The 17,684-nt window shown below is 39.5% G+C and overlaps 1 protein-coding gene across 4 annotated transcripts in view; it reads right to left on the bottom strand.

The window, feature by feature from the left end:
* Positions 1–17,624, bottom strand: part of HLTF (helicase like transcription factor) — a 48,313-nt gene extending 30,689 nt beyond the window's left edge. For 3 of the 4 annotated variants that reach the window (XM_073359718.1, XM_073359719.1, XM_073359722.1), the window contains exons 1-9: positions 17,460–17,624; positions 14,613–14,823; positions 13,484–13,650; positions 10,441–10,574; positions 8,216–8,313; positions 7,125–7,199; positions 6,656–6,847; positions 6,471–6,566; positions 4,544–4,592 (exon numbers count right to left, since the gene is read on the bottom strand). In XM_073359718.1, the coding sequence (XP_073215819.1) occupies positions 4,544–4,592; positions 6,471–6,566; positions 6,656–6,847; positions 7,125–7,199; positions 8,216–8,313; positions 10,441–10,574; positions 13,484–13,650; positions 14,613–14,823; positions 17,460–17,572 (1,135 nt within the window). In that variant the 5' untranslated portion in view covers positions 17,573–17,624. Of the gene's footprint in view, positions 1–4,543; positions 4,593–6,470; positions 6,567–6,655; positions 6,848–7,124; positions 7,200–8,215; positions 8,314–10,440; positions 10,575–13,483; positions 13,651–14,612; positions 14,824–17,404; positions 17,434–17,459 lie in introns of those variants that run through there. The other variant, XM_073359721.1, reaches the window with a different exon arrangement.
* Between the last annotated feature and the right edge of the window lie 60 nt (positions 17,625–17,684).

Genomic DNA, 17,684 nt, shown 5'->3' with positions numbered 1-17,684 from the left:
TGTGAGATAAAAATACTATGAAGATCTTCCTAATATATTTCCAGCCATCTAAAATGCTGACATATTAAAGCAACCACTCACCACCTTGCCCAGATAAATTTGCATACAAAAGAAGTCAAAAAGTGTTAACGGCCTGTGTGAATGCCCCTGCATTCACACCCTACACACTATTGTAGTAATCTTTGTAGAAGGTGTGCTTTTGTAAAATATTTGAAAACTCATACTTTGCTGGTCAATATTGACCTGATAACATTCGTGTGGCAACATTGTATGTGAAGTTATAAAACTACTGTGTATGATGTTCAAAACTCACGTTCCACCAAAGTGGTCAAAAAGTCCTGTCTTGAACAAAGGAGTACGTTTGCCTTAATTTGCATTTAAGTAGTAAACAGAGTCATCAAGTAGGAAGGGAAAACAAAGGAAGCTCAAACAGGTAGGAAAAAAAACAGCAGGGAACATCCTTCCACACAGACTTTTTGTCTCCTAGTTCCCAGCTGGAAAAGTTTTTTCAGGAGGGAGGCGGGGATTAAAACTTTCAAAAGAAGGGGCAAACACCCCAAGACTCCCACTCTCTCTCCGTCTGTCTCTGACATTGCACCTAAGATGACAAAGAAAAAAAGACGTTGGAATCTGAGGGGCGTCCATACCTGAAGAGTTTGGTCAGTTGCCTTGCTGGAAGCAGGTGTTGAGAAATTTTGCTTGAATTTAATATACTTTGTTAGAACACTTATTAGTGCCTATCTTGATTTTTTTTTAATAACCTTTTCTGACTTTTATGCCTCATTACTTGTACTAGCTTAAAATCTCTTTGTAGTTAATAAAGTTGCTTTACTGTTTCATCTAATCCAGTGTGTTGAAACCAAGCGTCTGGGTAACTCTATTTAAGATAATAAGCTGACATATTTTTCCCTTAAAGGAAGAACAGACATAATATATTTATACTGTCCAGGAGAAGGCTGACCAGTACAGGACATACGTTTCTGTCAGGAAATCAGGGACTGGGAGTGTGTTGAGGTTCCCCTGCAGTATATCCCAAGCTGGTGAGAGCCAGTGGGTAACTAGCAGGCTGCAGTTACACCCGGACACTCAGGGAATAGCTTGCATGCTGGAAGGCTGTTTGTGAGCAGCCCAAGTGGGAGCTACTTCAGCAAGGCATTGTAAGGCACCCAGGGTTCCAAGCCAGGGGTGACACAGCCCTGCAACTGATCTGAATTGTACCCTAGTATCCACAGTCTGGTTCTGGCTGACAAAGCTTTGACTTAGATTTCCAAGCTAAAGATACAAACTAGCTTTCTAATCAGACCCTGAAAGGTATTCTAATACATTTATTGGCTTTTGTGGGTTTATTCTAGACCCTTTTTATTTTAAAATCATTTCTGAAATAGATGACCCTTTTTAAATGTTAGCTTTAAAAAGAAAACAACATTAAGGATGGGCCTGTATTTAGATACTATTTAATATTTTTTAGATCATAAACAATAATTTAAATGTCTAAGAATAATGTAAGCATCAGTACAGACTATCATGTAAGTTCATACTTAACTACAACGCACTTTGAGAAAAACAACTTGTCCCAACAGACCACAACACTGTTTACACCAGGAGGAGAACAGATATTGTGAAATGGAGAAATATGAAACCAACATTGAGCTGATGAAGAGCTAGAGAGCAGAAATAACTAGAAATGAGTTACAACAGAAAAAAGTCTTTCCTCTATGGTGGGATACAGTGACCTTTACCTTACATTAAAGTACATAATAATAAAATCTTACACTTGTGTGCAAGATCAAGGCATAAAACTGAGTCTTACCACATTATTGTAGTAGACCCAAGTACAAAACTTACAAGACACAAGGAGAAAATTAATGTAAATACCATACAGATAGCAAGGACAGTGCCAACAAAGCTATGTCAGGATAGAGCACTTCCAAGATGAGCGTTGTTCTAGCTGCAGGCTTGATTAATTAGGGATATCTGAGTTTCTGGGTTACCTAAAACTAGTTAAAGTCAACAGGAACAGAGAGATATGTTGTAACTGATCCATAAGTAAAAAAGTAAATAAAATTATTTAAGATGAAGATCTTATCTGTTGGAAAAAAAAGAAACTAAGAATTCCCAAGAAGAATATACACAAAAGTGAATTCAAGAGATAAAATGTAGTAGGACAGCCCTGGCGGAGGAAAACTGAAGCAGCTGAACTTGAAGAAGCAGTTTTGGTGTAAGTGTAAATAGTACTCAAATTTGTGCAATTAAATACCAGCAAATAAAAGGTGCAGAAAATAAATAGGGAGGAAAAAGCATGTGCCGTATGCAATTTTTACTCTCTCCAACTCAGTAACTTTCCTTTCATAATGAGTTCACCCAAATGAATGCAATGGTGCTACACTTTTATATTACTAAAAAACCCTCACAAACTTGGGGAAAAAGAAAAGGAGTACTTGTGGCACCTGAGAGACTAACCAATTTATTTGAGCATAAGTTTTCGTGAGCTACAGCTCACTTCATCGGATGCATACTGTGGAAACTGCAGAAGACGTTATATACACAGAGACCATGAAACAATACCTCCCCACACCCCACTCTCCTGCTGGTAATAGCTTATCTAAAGTGATCACTCTCCTTACAATGTGTATGATAATCAAGTTGGGCCATTTCCAGCACAAATCCAGGCCCTCTCACCCCCCCCCACCCACACACACACACAAACTCACTCTCCTGATGGTAATAGCCAATCCAAAGTGACCACTCTCCTTACAATGTGTATGAAAATCAAGGTGGGCCATTTCCAGCACAAATCCAAGTTCTCTCACCCCCCCACCCCCATACACACACAAACTCACTCTCCTGCTGGCAACAGCCCATCCAAAGCTGGAAATGGCCCACCTTGATTTTCATACACATTGTAAGGAGAGTGGTCACTTTGGATAAGCTATTACCAGCAGGAGAGTGAGAGTGTGTGTGTGGTTTTTGGAAAAGGGGGAGGTGGTGTGAGAAAACCTGGATTTGTGCTGGAAATGGCCCACCTTGATTATCATACACATTGTAAAGAGAGTGGTCACTTTGGATGGGCTATTACCAGCAGGAGAGTGAGTTTGTGGGGGGGGGGGGGGGGGCGGAGGGTGAGAGGGCCTAGATTTGTGCTGGAAATGGCCCAATTTGATTATCATACACATTGTAAGGAGAGTGATCACTTTAGATAAGCTATTACCAGCAGGAGAGTGGGGTGGGAGGAGGTATTGTTTCATGGTCTCTGTGTATATATTGTCTTCTGCAGTTTCCACAGTATGCATCCGATGAAGTGAGCTGTAGTTCACTGAAAGCTTATGCTCAAATAAATTGGTTAGTCTCTAAGGTGCCACAAGTACTCCTTTTCTTTTTGCGAATACAGACTAACATGGCTGTTACTCTGAAACCAATCGTGGGGAAGAGAGTGGAAACAACAACTCAATTTGACAAGTCAGATGGCCTCCATATACCTCAGTTTAAATGTGTATTTTATTACTTCTCCTAGAGCTACTAAGAGGCTTAACTAGTTTGTAAAGACCTTTCACACTCTCAGAGAATTGCCATTGTAAGCAGACCTGGCCAAAACTCAGGATTTTTGATTAATCAGAAATTTTGGCATTTCAAAATCTGGTATGGAATGAAACCAAAATTATCAATATTTCTCACAAACTGGAAATTCTAAAAAACTATTGTTTTTTGGAAACAATGATGTTTCTGAAACAAAATTTGCTCTCTGGGACTACAGCAGAGGTAAAACTGAGAAGAATATCAATTTCATCCAGCAGCTGCCAGAGTGACCAGGATCTGTGGCTCCAGGGTAACCACACCATACTTACCGCCAAGGGGCGGAAACCCAAGGGCTTCCAAACTCATGGGTTAGCTGGCTCCCCTGGAGTCTGAAGGCTCTGGGGTCCCTGACCTGAGGCAGTATGCATGGCAGGGTTACCCTGGAGCTACAGATCCTTAGAACCCAACCCAGGACTTCCAGGCTCCTAGTTCTGTGGTAATAATCCTGAGAGCTCTCATGGCTTCCCAGCTTCCTACTGCAGAACTGGGAACCTCAGCTGAGAGCCCTGGCAAAAGCCCAGTTTCTTAGGGCTTCCAGACTCTGTGCTGCAGAGCCAGGACCCAAGACCCAGTTAGAGTCAGGACTTCCAGGCTCTTAGCTGCCTAGGAGCCTAGAAACCCTGGCTGACCAGAGCCATGGACCTTGCAAACCCCAGGGCAGCCCACATGGTGGGGATCCTCAACAGCCTGCCAGGCAAGCTTACAGGGTTCCATTGGGCTCTGCCAGAACCCTGCTTGTGATGTGGCAAAAGTTCATCAAAACTTTACTCATTTTTGTGAGCAATTTCAAGTTTGATAAACCGGCATTTTCCAGTTTGTTTGGGAAATTTCCAATCAACTCTAATTCTAATTGCATATTGCTATTCTAATAATATTAGTGTTGTTGTATACAACTGAGTTAACAGATCTAGCGCTAGCATGTATTATTCATAATTCAAGTACTATTTTGTTGTTTAAATTTTACTGTTACCTTTCAAAAGTTTATGTCCTTCATTTTTCACACCAGTGACAACAGATTCCTAAGGAAAAACAACAGTTTATTCTGTAATGTAGTAACAACTAATAGTGTAATATGGTAGTTACGGGTTTAATCTGAACAGATAATTATTTTTTTGCATGCCAAAGATTGGTATAGTGATAATACATTAATCAAAAGCTTAAAAAGTTATGGAGTTTAACACATTCATATAGTAAAAAAAGCAGATACACCAAAAGGGAACTGTAGACAGGCAGAAAGAAAACTTTAAATTACACAGGTATATTGGAAGGAAAATAAACCACTAAGCTTTTTAGACTATTCTGAGCCCAAACACAAAGTATTACCACGTAATTTTGATGCAATCATGGTTCTTTTTTAAAAAAAAAAATTCTAATTCCTGTACAGATTACAATAAAATAATCAGACAATGCTCGTACTTACTCTTTCCACTGCATAGTTAAATAAAGTTATGGAAAGGGAGTGAGTGCAGCAGAACAGACAGTTGGATTAGATGATCCAAGAGGACCTTTTCAATCCTCCCTCCCCCCCGCCCCTTTTTTAAACTATTTGGTAAGATGGTGTTCCACAAAGTAAATAAATCTGAGGTGTTTCCCCCCCACATTCAGATGCTCTGCTTCATATTTTAGGTATAGTCTCTTCAATGCATGGGAATTATGTAAGCAAGTCCTTAGAAGAAAATGTACTTATTTGTGTATTCACGACAAAAGGAAAAATTTAAAAAATAGACCTTTATATTCTATTTTATATGAATTAACCCAATAGAACTTGAATGAAGTATGTTTTCATGATCTAAGTTTAACTCTTCCCTGGAGTACATCATTTCAAAGTTCAAACACACAGACTATTTTGTTTCAGAATATATTTAAATTAAGTCCTCTAATTATATCTGACCTGGCGGTGTAACATTATACCATTCTGCTTCTTACTTTGTATTACTGGATATTAGAAGCATAAAAAGCTCATATCAACTACAAAAATGATATGAGGTTGCCATAACCATAGGGGTTGCCTAAATTCCTCCTGAACTGTAAGGATTAAGAAGCTCAAGTAACCTGGTTGGCACCTGACCAAAGGAACCAATGAGGACAAAAGAGACTTTCAAAGCGGGGGGGGGGAGGGGAGAGGAGGAGGAAGGGGCTTTGTTCTGGGTTCTTTGTGTTCATTCGCTCTCGGGACTGGACATCAATCCATGTTCTCCAAATCTTTCTAAACAAGTCTCTCATATTTCAAACTTGTAAGTAACAGCCAGGCAAGGAGTATTAGTTTATCTTTGTTTTCTCAACTTGTGAATTTTCCCTTTGCTAGAGGGAGGTTTATCCCTATTTTGTTGTAACTTTGAAACTAAGGCTAAAGGGGATTCCTCTATGCTCTCTGAATTTTCTGCTAATCTGTAAGGTTAACTACCAGCCTAAGTTTATAGAGGAGATTCTTTTACCTTTTTCCTCTTTAAATAAAATCCTTCTTTTTAAGAACCTGACTGATTTTTCCATTGTTCCAAGACCCAGGGGTTTGGGTCTTTGATCATTTTGTAACCAATTGGTTAGGATTTTATTCTCAAGCCTCCCCAGAAAAGCGGGTGTATAGGCTTGGGGGAATAGGACTCCAAGTGGTCCTTTCCCTGATTGCTGGTTAAATCACTTGGTGGTGGCAGCGATCCCAAGGCAAGAAAGAAATCTGTGTCTTGGGGAAGTTTTAACCTAAGCTGGTAAGAATAAGCTTAGGGGGCTTTTCATGCGGGTTCCCAAATTGTACCCCAGAGTTCAGATTGGTAAGGAACCCTGAGAGAGGTAAGGATTTTTGATTACTTGCTAGAAGAAATTATTTCACACACACAAAACCCTAGTCATTGTGTGTGCCATCAAATACGTTTATAAAAAAAAAAAAAAAAAACACTCACCTTATGCAACTGATCGCTTTTAATCTTTTCAACAGAAAGAGGTTTGCCATCATGAAAGTTGGTAAGAATCAATGCAATTGTTGCAAGTGTTTTACCCTAGATAAAATGCAAAGGATAGAATTTATGATTTTTCCAGAGATAAGTCAAACTGTATTCAAATACACTAAAGCACTATACATAGTTACCAATCCCATATCATCAGCCAGTATTCCTCCAAGTACATTTTCTGGTCGTTCTTTTTCAGCGAAGTTTGTAAGTGTATTATAGTAGAAATTATTTTTCTCTTCCCAAAACAGTGGCAACTCCTTACTGTTCTCACGTGAAACCATCCAAGCTAAAGCCTGCTTTTGGTGTGGGAGTAATGGTGTTCCAACAGCCTATAAGTCAAAAAAGGAATGTTATACCTCTTTCACATGAAATAACCCTCTTCCCTTTGGGAAGTGGGGAGGGGGGGAAGGGGGCAGGGAGATAACATTTGATTAATTGCTCTCTTAAAACTTATTTAAATTAACTGGTATCTAGGGCAACTTATTAGTCTTGCATGACACTGCTAAACTTTGAAGATGTGTATAGATGTTAAAAAGAGAGTTTGTAACACAGAATTTAAGGCCTGATTTAAAAGCCTATGTAAGACTTTTTCAATAGAACAAATACCTCTGCTCCTTCCATTTCATGAGTTTTATCATCTTCTTTCAGATCTTCAAACAATTTGTCAAACTCACTTTTAAGCTGCAATGCATAAACACAGAAGTTGCAATTAAACTCAACTTCTACATTAAATAAATACTTGATGACATAACGGATGCCAGTCACATGGCCATACGGATACCCAGATCTCCAAATGACTTCTGGAGCCACTAGAATCTGTAACTGCTGCTACTGGGGAGGTAGGTAACAAAGAACATGTGGCAACCTGAAAAAGGAGAAGAAGTGGGGGAAAAGCTGAAGTAGTGGGAGAAGAGCCACATTCATATTCCAGCTTGGCATTAAAATATGCATTAAAATAGGATGAGGTATACCAGCACAGGTGTGTGGAAAAAAAAATCTTCACACTGCTGAGTACATCTTCTTGTGAACTGTTTGAAATGGGCCACCCGGATTACATTGGCTTCATTACCACTACAAAGTATTCTACTGTTGAGAATAGTCCATTTCCACCTTAATGGAATTGTCTCGTTAGAACTGACCCTCCCACTTGGTAAAGCAACTCCCATCTTTTCACATACTGTGTATTTATACCTGCCTACTGTATTTTCCACTCCATGCATTGGATGAAGTGGGTTTTAGCCCACAAAAGCTTATGCCCAAATAAATTTGTTACTCTAAAGTACCACAAGTAGTCCTCATTGTTTTTACACATTGTGTTTCTTTTAATTTTAAATTTGCGCATTTGATAGCACTTTGTGTCCAATTGGTTTCACTGCTGCTGTATGTAAAGCCCACTGAAACAAGGTATAGAAAAGACATTTAAGAAAATAGGAGAATGGCTTTAAAACCATAAAAACTGGCAAATGGACTCTGGAGCAGGTGTAGTAGCTGAACCTAAATGGTTAAAAAAAAAAAACAAAAAACCCCCCCAGATTTCAAGTTGACTGTGCCCTTTAAAAGATATTTGTTTCAGAAGGGAGAAAAACAAAATACTTCAGTGCTCATGAAAAAGGACTAATCCTCACTTTTATGAGCAGCAAGTTCCCTTTTTTAAAAGTATATATTTTCAACTAACTACCAAAAAAACTACCACACACCTGTTCTGTTGTCATCTGCATAGCAGCATGTCCTGGAGCACTATAGCTTGGTCCAGCTCTCCCAGAAACCCAGCTTGATCCAAAACCAAATTCTGAACCTGTGCTCCATTAAGAAAAAACACAAACACAGCAGTTAGAGACTTGGCTTGCTCAGATGACTAACAACAGAATATGGTGCCTTTTTCTCCCCATTTGTTTTTTATTCAACTATGTTCAGTAGAAACCAAAAGTTTTTACCAACTAATGGCTATTTGTGGCATATGGGAAATGACTATGAGCGTAGTTCCTTGTGAAGAGTTGTATTGCTTACCAATTAGACTACTAAAACATTACAAAACATAAGAATAAAAATGCCTAACAATTCAATGCACAATTAGATCAACAAAAAAAGGAAAGTGCTGAATAAGATTTTGCAAGTATAACATATCAAAGCATGACTTGTTGATTTCAAGAACTCTGGTACAAGGAGTTTCTGGAAAAAAAAATGTTGACATGATTACATTTCTGTTATAACATGGTTTGATTCTTCACCATGCAAAAAGATGAAACTGTGTTCCAATCACATTCAGATCAGGACTATAATATATTCAAAACAAAGATGAAAGAAACCATACTAAAGCACTTACCGGTAATTATAATCTACATTCTCAACAATTTTACAAAAACACAACTTTACTAATGTCAACATTATACAGTAACTCCTCACTGAACATGTAGTTATATTCCTGAAAAATGCGACTTTAAGCGAAACGATGTTAAGCAAATCCAATTTCCCCATAAGAATTTATGTAAATAGGGGGGTTTAGGGTCCAGGAAAATTTTTTTCACCAGACAAAAGACTATATTATATATATATCTACACACTGTGTAGATTAGATAGATAGATTTAAGCAAAATTTAATATTGGTACATAGCGATGATGATTGTGAAGCTTGGTTGAGGTGGTGAAGTCAGAGGGTGGAAGAGGGTGGGATATTTCCCAGGGAATGCCTTACTGCTAAATGATGAACTAGCAATCAACTGAGCCCTCAAGGGTTAACTCACTGTTGTTAATGTAGCCTCACACTCTACAAGGCAGCACGAATGGAGGAGGGGAGACAGCATGGCAGACAGACACACACACACAGTGTGAGAGAGAGAGAGAGAGAGAGAGATGCGCATTGCCCCTTTAAGTACGCTGACCCCACTCTAAGTACACTGCCTTTTTGAGTAGATCAGCAACTTGAGATGGAAGCTGCTGCCAGGAAGCTCCCTCCATCCTGAGCCCTGTCCTGTCCCGTCCCCCCCCTTTGGAAATGAGGTAAGCGGGGTGCAGGAGCAGGAGGGAGGGGGACACCCTGACATTAGCCTCCCCACTTCCTCCCCCCCGCACAACAAGCAGGAGGCTCTGGGAAGCAGCTCCAAGGCAGAGGGCAGGAGCAGCACATGGCAGTGGGGGGAGGGACAGCTGAACTGCTGACAATTGATAACCTGCTGGGCCGCTGCCCCACAGGGAACTTAGGGAAACAGGGGGCTGCTGGTCCACCCTGGTTTCAAGCCCACATCAGCTAGCAAGCAGTGGACAAAGCAGGAAGCTGCCACACAATGTTATAAAGGAGCATTGCGCAACTTTAAACGAGCATATTCTCTAATTGATCAGCAACGTAACAATGGTAACAGGGATGACTTTAAGTGAGGAGTTACTGTATGTTCATCCACCTTTAAATTATATAGCAACTCTATGATCTATCCCAGTCAGAAACAAGGAAAAGAAATGGGCCTAATTCTATGCCAAAAGCCAACAGGCTCTCTTTTGCACACCTGCAGGGGAAACAATATTTTGGGTCAACACTATGAAAAGAATTAGCATGAACATTTGATCCCCTTTCTTTCACAAGGAGGTTAGTGATACTACCACAATTTCCAGGGTGAAAGACAGAAAAGGGTTAAAAAAAAAAATTCCAGAGGATAACAAACATGCTTTGCCACAACCATCAACCACTTTTTCATGTCTACAAAGTCAAGGAAAACCCACATTATAGCACAGATGGAGCACAACTGCATATTCACTATGAACCCAGATCTGGCCAGTTTGGGGCTGGTCATATTCCCAATGAATCCACAGGAATATTACCATTGACTTCACTAGGAGCAGGATCAAGGCTTTAAAGTCTCTTCTAATGACTGGGGTTTTGCAAAGCTCATCTTTAAAATATTTTAAAGACAAAAACTAATCTATAACTTACTTTTTGAAGGAGGAGCCAATTTAAATCCATGCATTTTCAATTTATCTAGAACAGCTTGCTTATTTTCTTCTTTTCCCCAAAAACTCATTTGCACAGGCATAGTAAAGGCATTCTGTGCTCCATAAGGGACAACCCTTAAGAATAAAGGGAAAAAAGGAACATACTTCTCACTTAAAAAGTAAAACATTTCATAGCAGACTCCTACGGAGAAAACACAATTAATACTTCCATGAAATAAAGAACCTGTTATAATCATTAGAACACTGAAACAGTAAGTCACAAGTTCCACCAAAGAAGCAGACTCCTAAGAAAACTATCAGGCATTCATTGTCATTCTGTGTGTCACTATGAAACCTAGAATTTCCATCACGTCAGTATCAACGATATGGAAATGGCTACAAGCATGGTTGAGAGTTCTTCTTGTTCAGACAATCATCACGTTGAATCATCAATGGAATCTGTGGTGTGTTACCAATTTGTTTTAAGTTCTCAGCCATTTTGACTTTACGAAGTATACCTATGTGACACACAGCTACAGTAAGACAAGTATTTGTGCCATACCAGAGTCCCTAGACCATCGTGATATCAGAGGGAACTCAATCAATCATCGTTGCTCTACAGCTAATTTTCATGCAACGATTTCAATTGGCTGTATGAGGCAAACTGCACAGATAGTGGATTACGAGGCCCAAGTGCTATACCCATGTAACAGCACAAGCTTTCAGCTTCTACTACAGTATTAAATACACAATGGGCCAGATTCTCATTTGTCCAAAGACCTATTTTACACCACTATGGCAGCATATAACCATGCTTAAACTAACTTTATGCTTATTTTAAGCCCCTTTATCCTACCAGAATAGTGTAAAGTGCCCCTAGCATAAATAAGAATAAGGCTCAAAATAAAGTATTTTTATATGATATTAATACATTAGAGATGGAGCAGTTAGTTCCACAAAAGTTACAGCTGCCTTAACACTTTCAATTATAAGATCCAGTTTTAGTTACTTACAACTTTTTGAAACTTTGCCCACTCAGGCTAAAGTTTTCCATGCAAGATGTCTGCCTGGGGCTGAATTTTTCTGGGAAGTTTCAGCAAACACATTTCGACTGCTCCTCAAAATTAGTTTAGGGGAAGGAATAGATTTAAAAAAAAAAAAAAAAAAGCATGGGCAAAATAATGTTACAAGTATTTCACTGGGGAGCTCGAGTACTTCCATTCTTTTGGAGCAGGGACTTGAAATTTAGCAGGAAACAAAGACACCAGAGTGCCAAGAACAGAGCTAGGGAAATTGGTAATCAAATTTTTTTTTGGTGAGAGGGCAAAAAACTGCAGACTTGACAAAAACCCTTTCACAAATTCATATCAGTTCTGTCAAAGTTGCTCATGTAAAAAAAAAAAAAAAAAAAACCCTGAAATTGAGAAAAAGTTAAAACCTTTTGTTATGACATTTTCTATGGGAAATGTTTCAAATTTTTTGGTTGAAAACAACTTTGTTTCAAAAATTTCCTTTAATTTTATAAATAAAACCAAACATTAAAAAACGCTTGAAATCAAAACAAAAAGTTCTGTTTTCGGTTGTCCTAGACATTTTATTTGACCTAACACATTTTTTCCCCAGTTTTCTGGAATTGCAAGTGAACCAAAAAAAAAAAAAAAATCCATTGTTGGCACAGCTCTAGAAATGTTCCTTTTGCTGTCCTCCATGAAAAAATGTCCAAATTTGGCCAAGTCAGAAACCTACAAAAATATCTCAGTTCCCACATGCTCAGTAGACGCATCTTAGAGGCTGACAGCATTATTAACAAGGTTTCCAGAGGATGCTATTTGTGAAGGACAAAAACAAAAATGACAAGAAGATGAGTCTGCAAAGAGAACAAATATAGTTTAAAATAGTGCCAGAGTGGGAGCTGGGATGGGTGAAGAGAATGGAGAGCAATCACTTGTACAGGACAGTTTACACTTTAAGAGCTCAAAATCTGAAGACAATGTCCAAATTTAATAAAAACCTAAAAAAAAAAAAATTATTTAAATAGTTTCAGGATTTTTCCATGCATCTCAGCAGGTGTTCGGATTTTTGGATTATTGGAGTTTGGCACTAATAGTCACAGAAAGATAGTATTAGCAAGAGTTAGCCAGGACTGCCAAATTTTCATGACAATTTTACAAGAACACTTTTACACCGATTTAACGTTATATAATTACTGCTTAACATTGAACATTTTTCTGATTGTTACTGCGAATGAAATCAGAATCAAAAACTGATTCACAGCCACCTATAATTAAAAATTTGCAAAATCACAATAGTGTTACAAATTTTGTCATTTTCCAATAGGACATTTGCTCAGAAGTACCAATTTTATTGTATGTACATGATGAGAAACTTTTTGCCACATTCACTTTCAGGGAAGGGGAAAAAAAAAATTCTTTTACAATAAGTCTGTATAACGTAAATATAGAATTAGTCCAAATTTTTCCCACAGAAGAAAAATGATCAGTGAAAACAATCTTTGGTTTTTGTTGAAATTTATCATGGAAATATTTTAACTTTCTGAAAATACTGAAAGATTTCAGCCAAAATCTTTCTGGTTTGGAACAAATATTTTTATGAATAAACAAAAGTTTTCCGTGGAAACGAGACACGGGGGTGGGGGGGGACACATCATTTAGTCAAAAATCCAAGTTTTCCATCAAAAAAGAGTTTCAAACAGAAAATTTTTCACCCGCCCTACTAGAATGCTTTGAAGGAGCCAAACCACTGTGTAAGAATTACAAAAGTACACTTTTGTCAATTCAACTCTCACGGATGCCTCTAGAATGTCATTTACAGAGGAAAACGAACTGCAATCTGGATGGTTCATAAAGGAAGCCTATAGCCTGCAGCTATGACACTTAAATCCTGTTATGGCAGCCTCACTGTTACTGTCAGTAACCTCAGCGAAAGGATATACATTTTAATTGTTGCTACATAAAACATACTAAAAATATTAAATTGCCATTCCCTTATAAAAATGAAACTAAATATTTCATCTGCCCACTTACCCTTCAACTATTGCTAGCTTGTTGTCCATGATGTACGCCAAGGGTGCTGCAAGTTCTTTTTTGATGTGGCCTACCTGGTTTCCATTCACATTATTTACTTTTACTGCATTTTTATCATAGAGGTTATTGGGCTCTCTCTGAAGTGCAACCATTTCATTATTGTTAACCTGCAAAAAAGAAAAGAGCACAGACTTGTTTAGTTACAAGTTATTTACAGAAATACCTAAACGTATAGCCATTCTGAAGCTACATTTAAAGATTATTTTAGCATAATAGGCTGTTTTTACCTCCAGTAATTCTTTATTCAAAATACTAAAGACTTTAGAAGTTAGGTAAGAGGTGGGCTTTAGAGTCCAAGCTCCATCCTGAGCTGCAACTTCAAAGCACTGTCTACACAGCTATTTTTAAAGCACTGGCACAAACCCTGTTAGGCCAAGTCTGTTGACCTGGGTTGGTAGGTTTGCTGCCTGCAGGCTGGTTAGACATACCCTATAATACTTTGTACTTATTCAACTCTTCTCATTTGCAGAATTCACGGCTCCTTACAAAAAGCTAGTAAACATCATTCCCCTTTTACCATTGGAGAAACTGAGGGGCAGGTATGTTAACTGACTTGCTTAAAATCATGTGGGCAGGATATACAATCCATGTCTCCTGGCTTCCAGTCCTATCGAAGTGCTATACCATCAAGTGTCTCCTCCATCCACCAACACTGTCAAGACTGTGGCTAGGAGGACTGAGCTAGCTACAAGTATGTTTGCACAGTCCTAAATGAGTGTAGTCAGAGAAAGCAGGAAGGGGACGGCGCTTTGAGAAGGGAAAACACCTTCCCTTCCACTACGCTCAACTTCTTGGGGGCTGTTCTTATCTCACCTGAAGCTAGCTCCAGAGTAAATACCTTAACAATTCCTGAAATTTAAATTGCGGGTTTTGACTACTGAATTCTTCTCTTGGAACTGTGTAGAATCTTAAATGCACTGATAACAAATGAATGAGAAAACCCTAGGACTTGTCAGAAAATTCTGGAAAGCTGTGAAATTTTAACAACAAAAAGGCAAAATGTTAAATTTTTGTCCCACTTTTCAACTACCTCTGCTTAGTAGCAATTTATTATTCATACTGCACTTACAACCCCTGTGTAATAACGTAATCCAACCACATTTCCTCGCAAGGTTCCAAATAAGACAGCTGAATCCATATCTTCATCTGTCCCAGGAATGTCATCTGTACATAGAAAGTCTTCTAACCCAAACTGAGAATAAAAATCACGAGAGGTATAATGGGAATAGTTCCTATCTCCTCCATGATGGGCAGATTGTAAGTATTTCCAGGCAGAATCTCTGCAGAAAGACAGAATAGAAGTTATTTGACATTATATTTAAAAGAGTAGTCCGAATATTTCAGTTACTGTTGATCCCCTTTTATAAGTGTCAATTTAATTTTCCCTTTTATAATGTGAATATTTATATTTCACATCTTTATATAATCATTCTACCTTACCTGGCAATTTTCTCCTAAGTTATACCCTTAAAAAAACTGTCTCCAGGACATTATAGGCTCACACAAACAACACATAGTCAAATTATTTTTACTATTTAACTGACTAGAATATAATCTTCAAGCACTCAGAAAAAGAGTCAGCACTGTAGAGTAGGCTCTTTTGGCTGCTTTTAGGGCAAGATTGAGCAGCAGGAGCAGATGACTAAAAGATCTTCATTGTTTTTATTGCTTAAGACTTTTTTTGCTGCGTGGGGGATCAAAAGAGCAAAGGGCAGAAGAGAGTAATGTCTCACACAACAGAGGACCAGAATACTGAGTTAGTCAGGGTTTCTCATGCTCATGGGCTTATAATTTTCCGCTAAAAAAGGATACACAGACTTTGCCGTGGCAAAAATGCTTTCACTTCATTCTTCAGAAAGGGCTGGAAAAAAGGGAAACACTGGCATTTTTTAATAGAACACTTCCCTAAACTTCACTTCCCCCCATGTTCCTAACTTTGTCAAAAGTCATAGAGAATACGCAAAAAAATTGTGTTTTTCCAACTTAACAGAGTCCTCTATAATAAGTGCTTTACAAACATTAGTTTATTTGCCATGGGTTCTCTCAAAGAGAAGAGTGGCTCTTCTCATTGATAATACCTGATCACTTCTGCCTGACATCACATTTATGGACTGTCAGAATCCACAAGAGACAGCAAGTCTGAAGTGATATAAACAAATTATTATCTGCATTAGAAATCTACACTTTTCAGGGGAGATACAACGAGGTACAAAGCCAAAGCATAAGTTGCTTTATTGAATACAGTACACTTCAAGAAGTAAAGTTATTACTTTTATAACATACTTTCCAACACTTCTGAGACAACTGCTCAGTCCTGACACATATAGTCATACTGGATACTCACAGTAAGAATTTTCACCAACCAGGTGAAGATTCTCTCTTATTCTCCTTCTTTCTTATTAGAAAGAGAAATCCTCAATAACACCTTAGTATATTGTACTTTTTGGCTAACTCACAAAAACTTCTGTGACCACATATGTCAAATACATGTTTTCACATCAATGCAAAGAACAGTACTAACGCTTGCCGAGCTTTACAAAAGCAACACAAAAATGAATGCTCAGTGCTTTGGAAGGCTCAGCTGTTAACAGTTAACAGCATAGCACATTATAACTTTGCACAGCAAGACCTTCCTGCACAAAGGTATTATTTACTTAAATTATCTTAAACTACTGTCAGGGAGTGTGACTAGGCTTGCAAAGGCTGTGTATCTGGAGCTTTCTCAGGATCAACTTTGGTTTCTTTTGCATAATGTCACTCCTTTTCTTTTTGCGAATACAGACTAACACGGCTGTTACTCTGAAACCATCCAAAATTAGAGTAATCCTGGCTGAGTAAGAACCATGGAATCAGATCCACAATTTAGCCAAGGTTTACCACAAAGTCATCTAAGCTTTGCCCACCTGAGGGCTATACTAGCAACTTGTCAGTTCAAAAGCCACATATATGTTGTGCCACATACCTCTTATGTTCTTACAGGACTAAACTGGCATTACATGGGTGTGTGACAGGGAAAGTGAAATAGGCAATCAACTCCAGCAGCTACTGGGTTGACATGGAAGGGAACACATACCATACCCGTATAAAGGGTGGCTGAGCAACTGCTTCAAGGTGTGCTTGCTTCCTGTGGAACTCCAGGTGAATCACCCATAATTTCTGCTGAGACGCCTGAGGCAGCACTTTCCTCTCTATACACTAATTCAAGTAAAACATGTGCTTTAAAGGCGCAATCCTGCCCTGATTTTGGAAATGTGCTGGTAGCAGAGAATAATGACCTAAATGCATTAATGTAAAATGTGTATAACTGAAGTGGGATGCCAAGATTTAGGGAGCACTAGAGCCCAGCTAAGGAGAAACAACAGCCCTCACAGGATGGGTAAGGGAGGATGGAAGAGACAGGCATCTCACACCAGTGAGAACTGCTCGCTCTCTCGCCATTATATCTGTCACATGCTCTCAACACTACAAATGATAACTGTCTCCACTCTAAAAGAAAAAGAGGACTTGTGGCACCTTAGAGACTAACCAATTTATTTGAGCATGAGCTCACGAAAGCTCATGCTCAAATAAATTGGTTAGTCTCTAAGGTGCCACAAGTCCTCCTTTTCTTTTTGCGAATACAGACTAACACGGCTGTCACTCTGAAACCTGTCTCCATAATAGCACCACTAACCCCTCCTGGCCCAGGGTGCCCAGCTTCCCCCGCCCCGCCCCTTCCGCTCCCCAGCCCCCACCCAAGGCTCCCAGCCCCGCCCCGCCCCGTCCCGTCCCGCCCCCTCAACTCCCCCAGCCCCCACCGGACCAGGGCCTAACCCTTCCCCCAGCAACCGGCCACGCTGACCTCAGTTACACGAGACCTACCCGCGCCTTCCCATCCCGGCCTCGCCTGCCCGCTTTGCCCCACGCCGGGCCTCACCTCATGAACATCCAAGCCATGGTGCTGCGGGAGCCGCCGCACGCCGTCCGTGACAGAAGAGCAGACCCAGCGCCCGGCAAAGAGCCAGAAGACGCGCAGCCCTCCAGTGACATCAATCCCAAGCCCCTCACCGTCAGTGCGGCGCTTAGCGCTCCCAGCCTGACTGACGCCAACAGCACCAATCCCACCCAGGCTTTCACAGACGCCAGCCAATGAGAACAGGGC

This window comes from Lepidochelys kempii, chromosome 9 (genome assembly GCF_965140265.1).
Source record: "Lepidochelys kempii isolate rLepKem1 chromosome 9, rLepKem1.hap2, whole genome shotgun sequence".
Lineage (NCBI taxonomy): Eukaryota > Metazoa > Chordata > Testudines > Cheloniidae > Lepidochelys > Lepidochelys kempii.
Note: the sequence above shows the minus strand (reverse complement) of the source record. Positions and strands in the feature narration are given on the sequence as shown.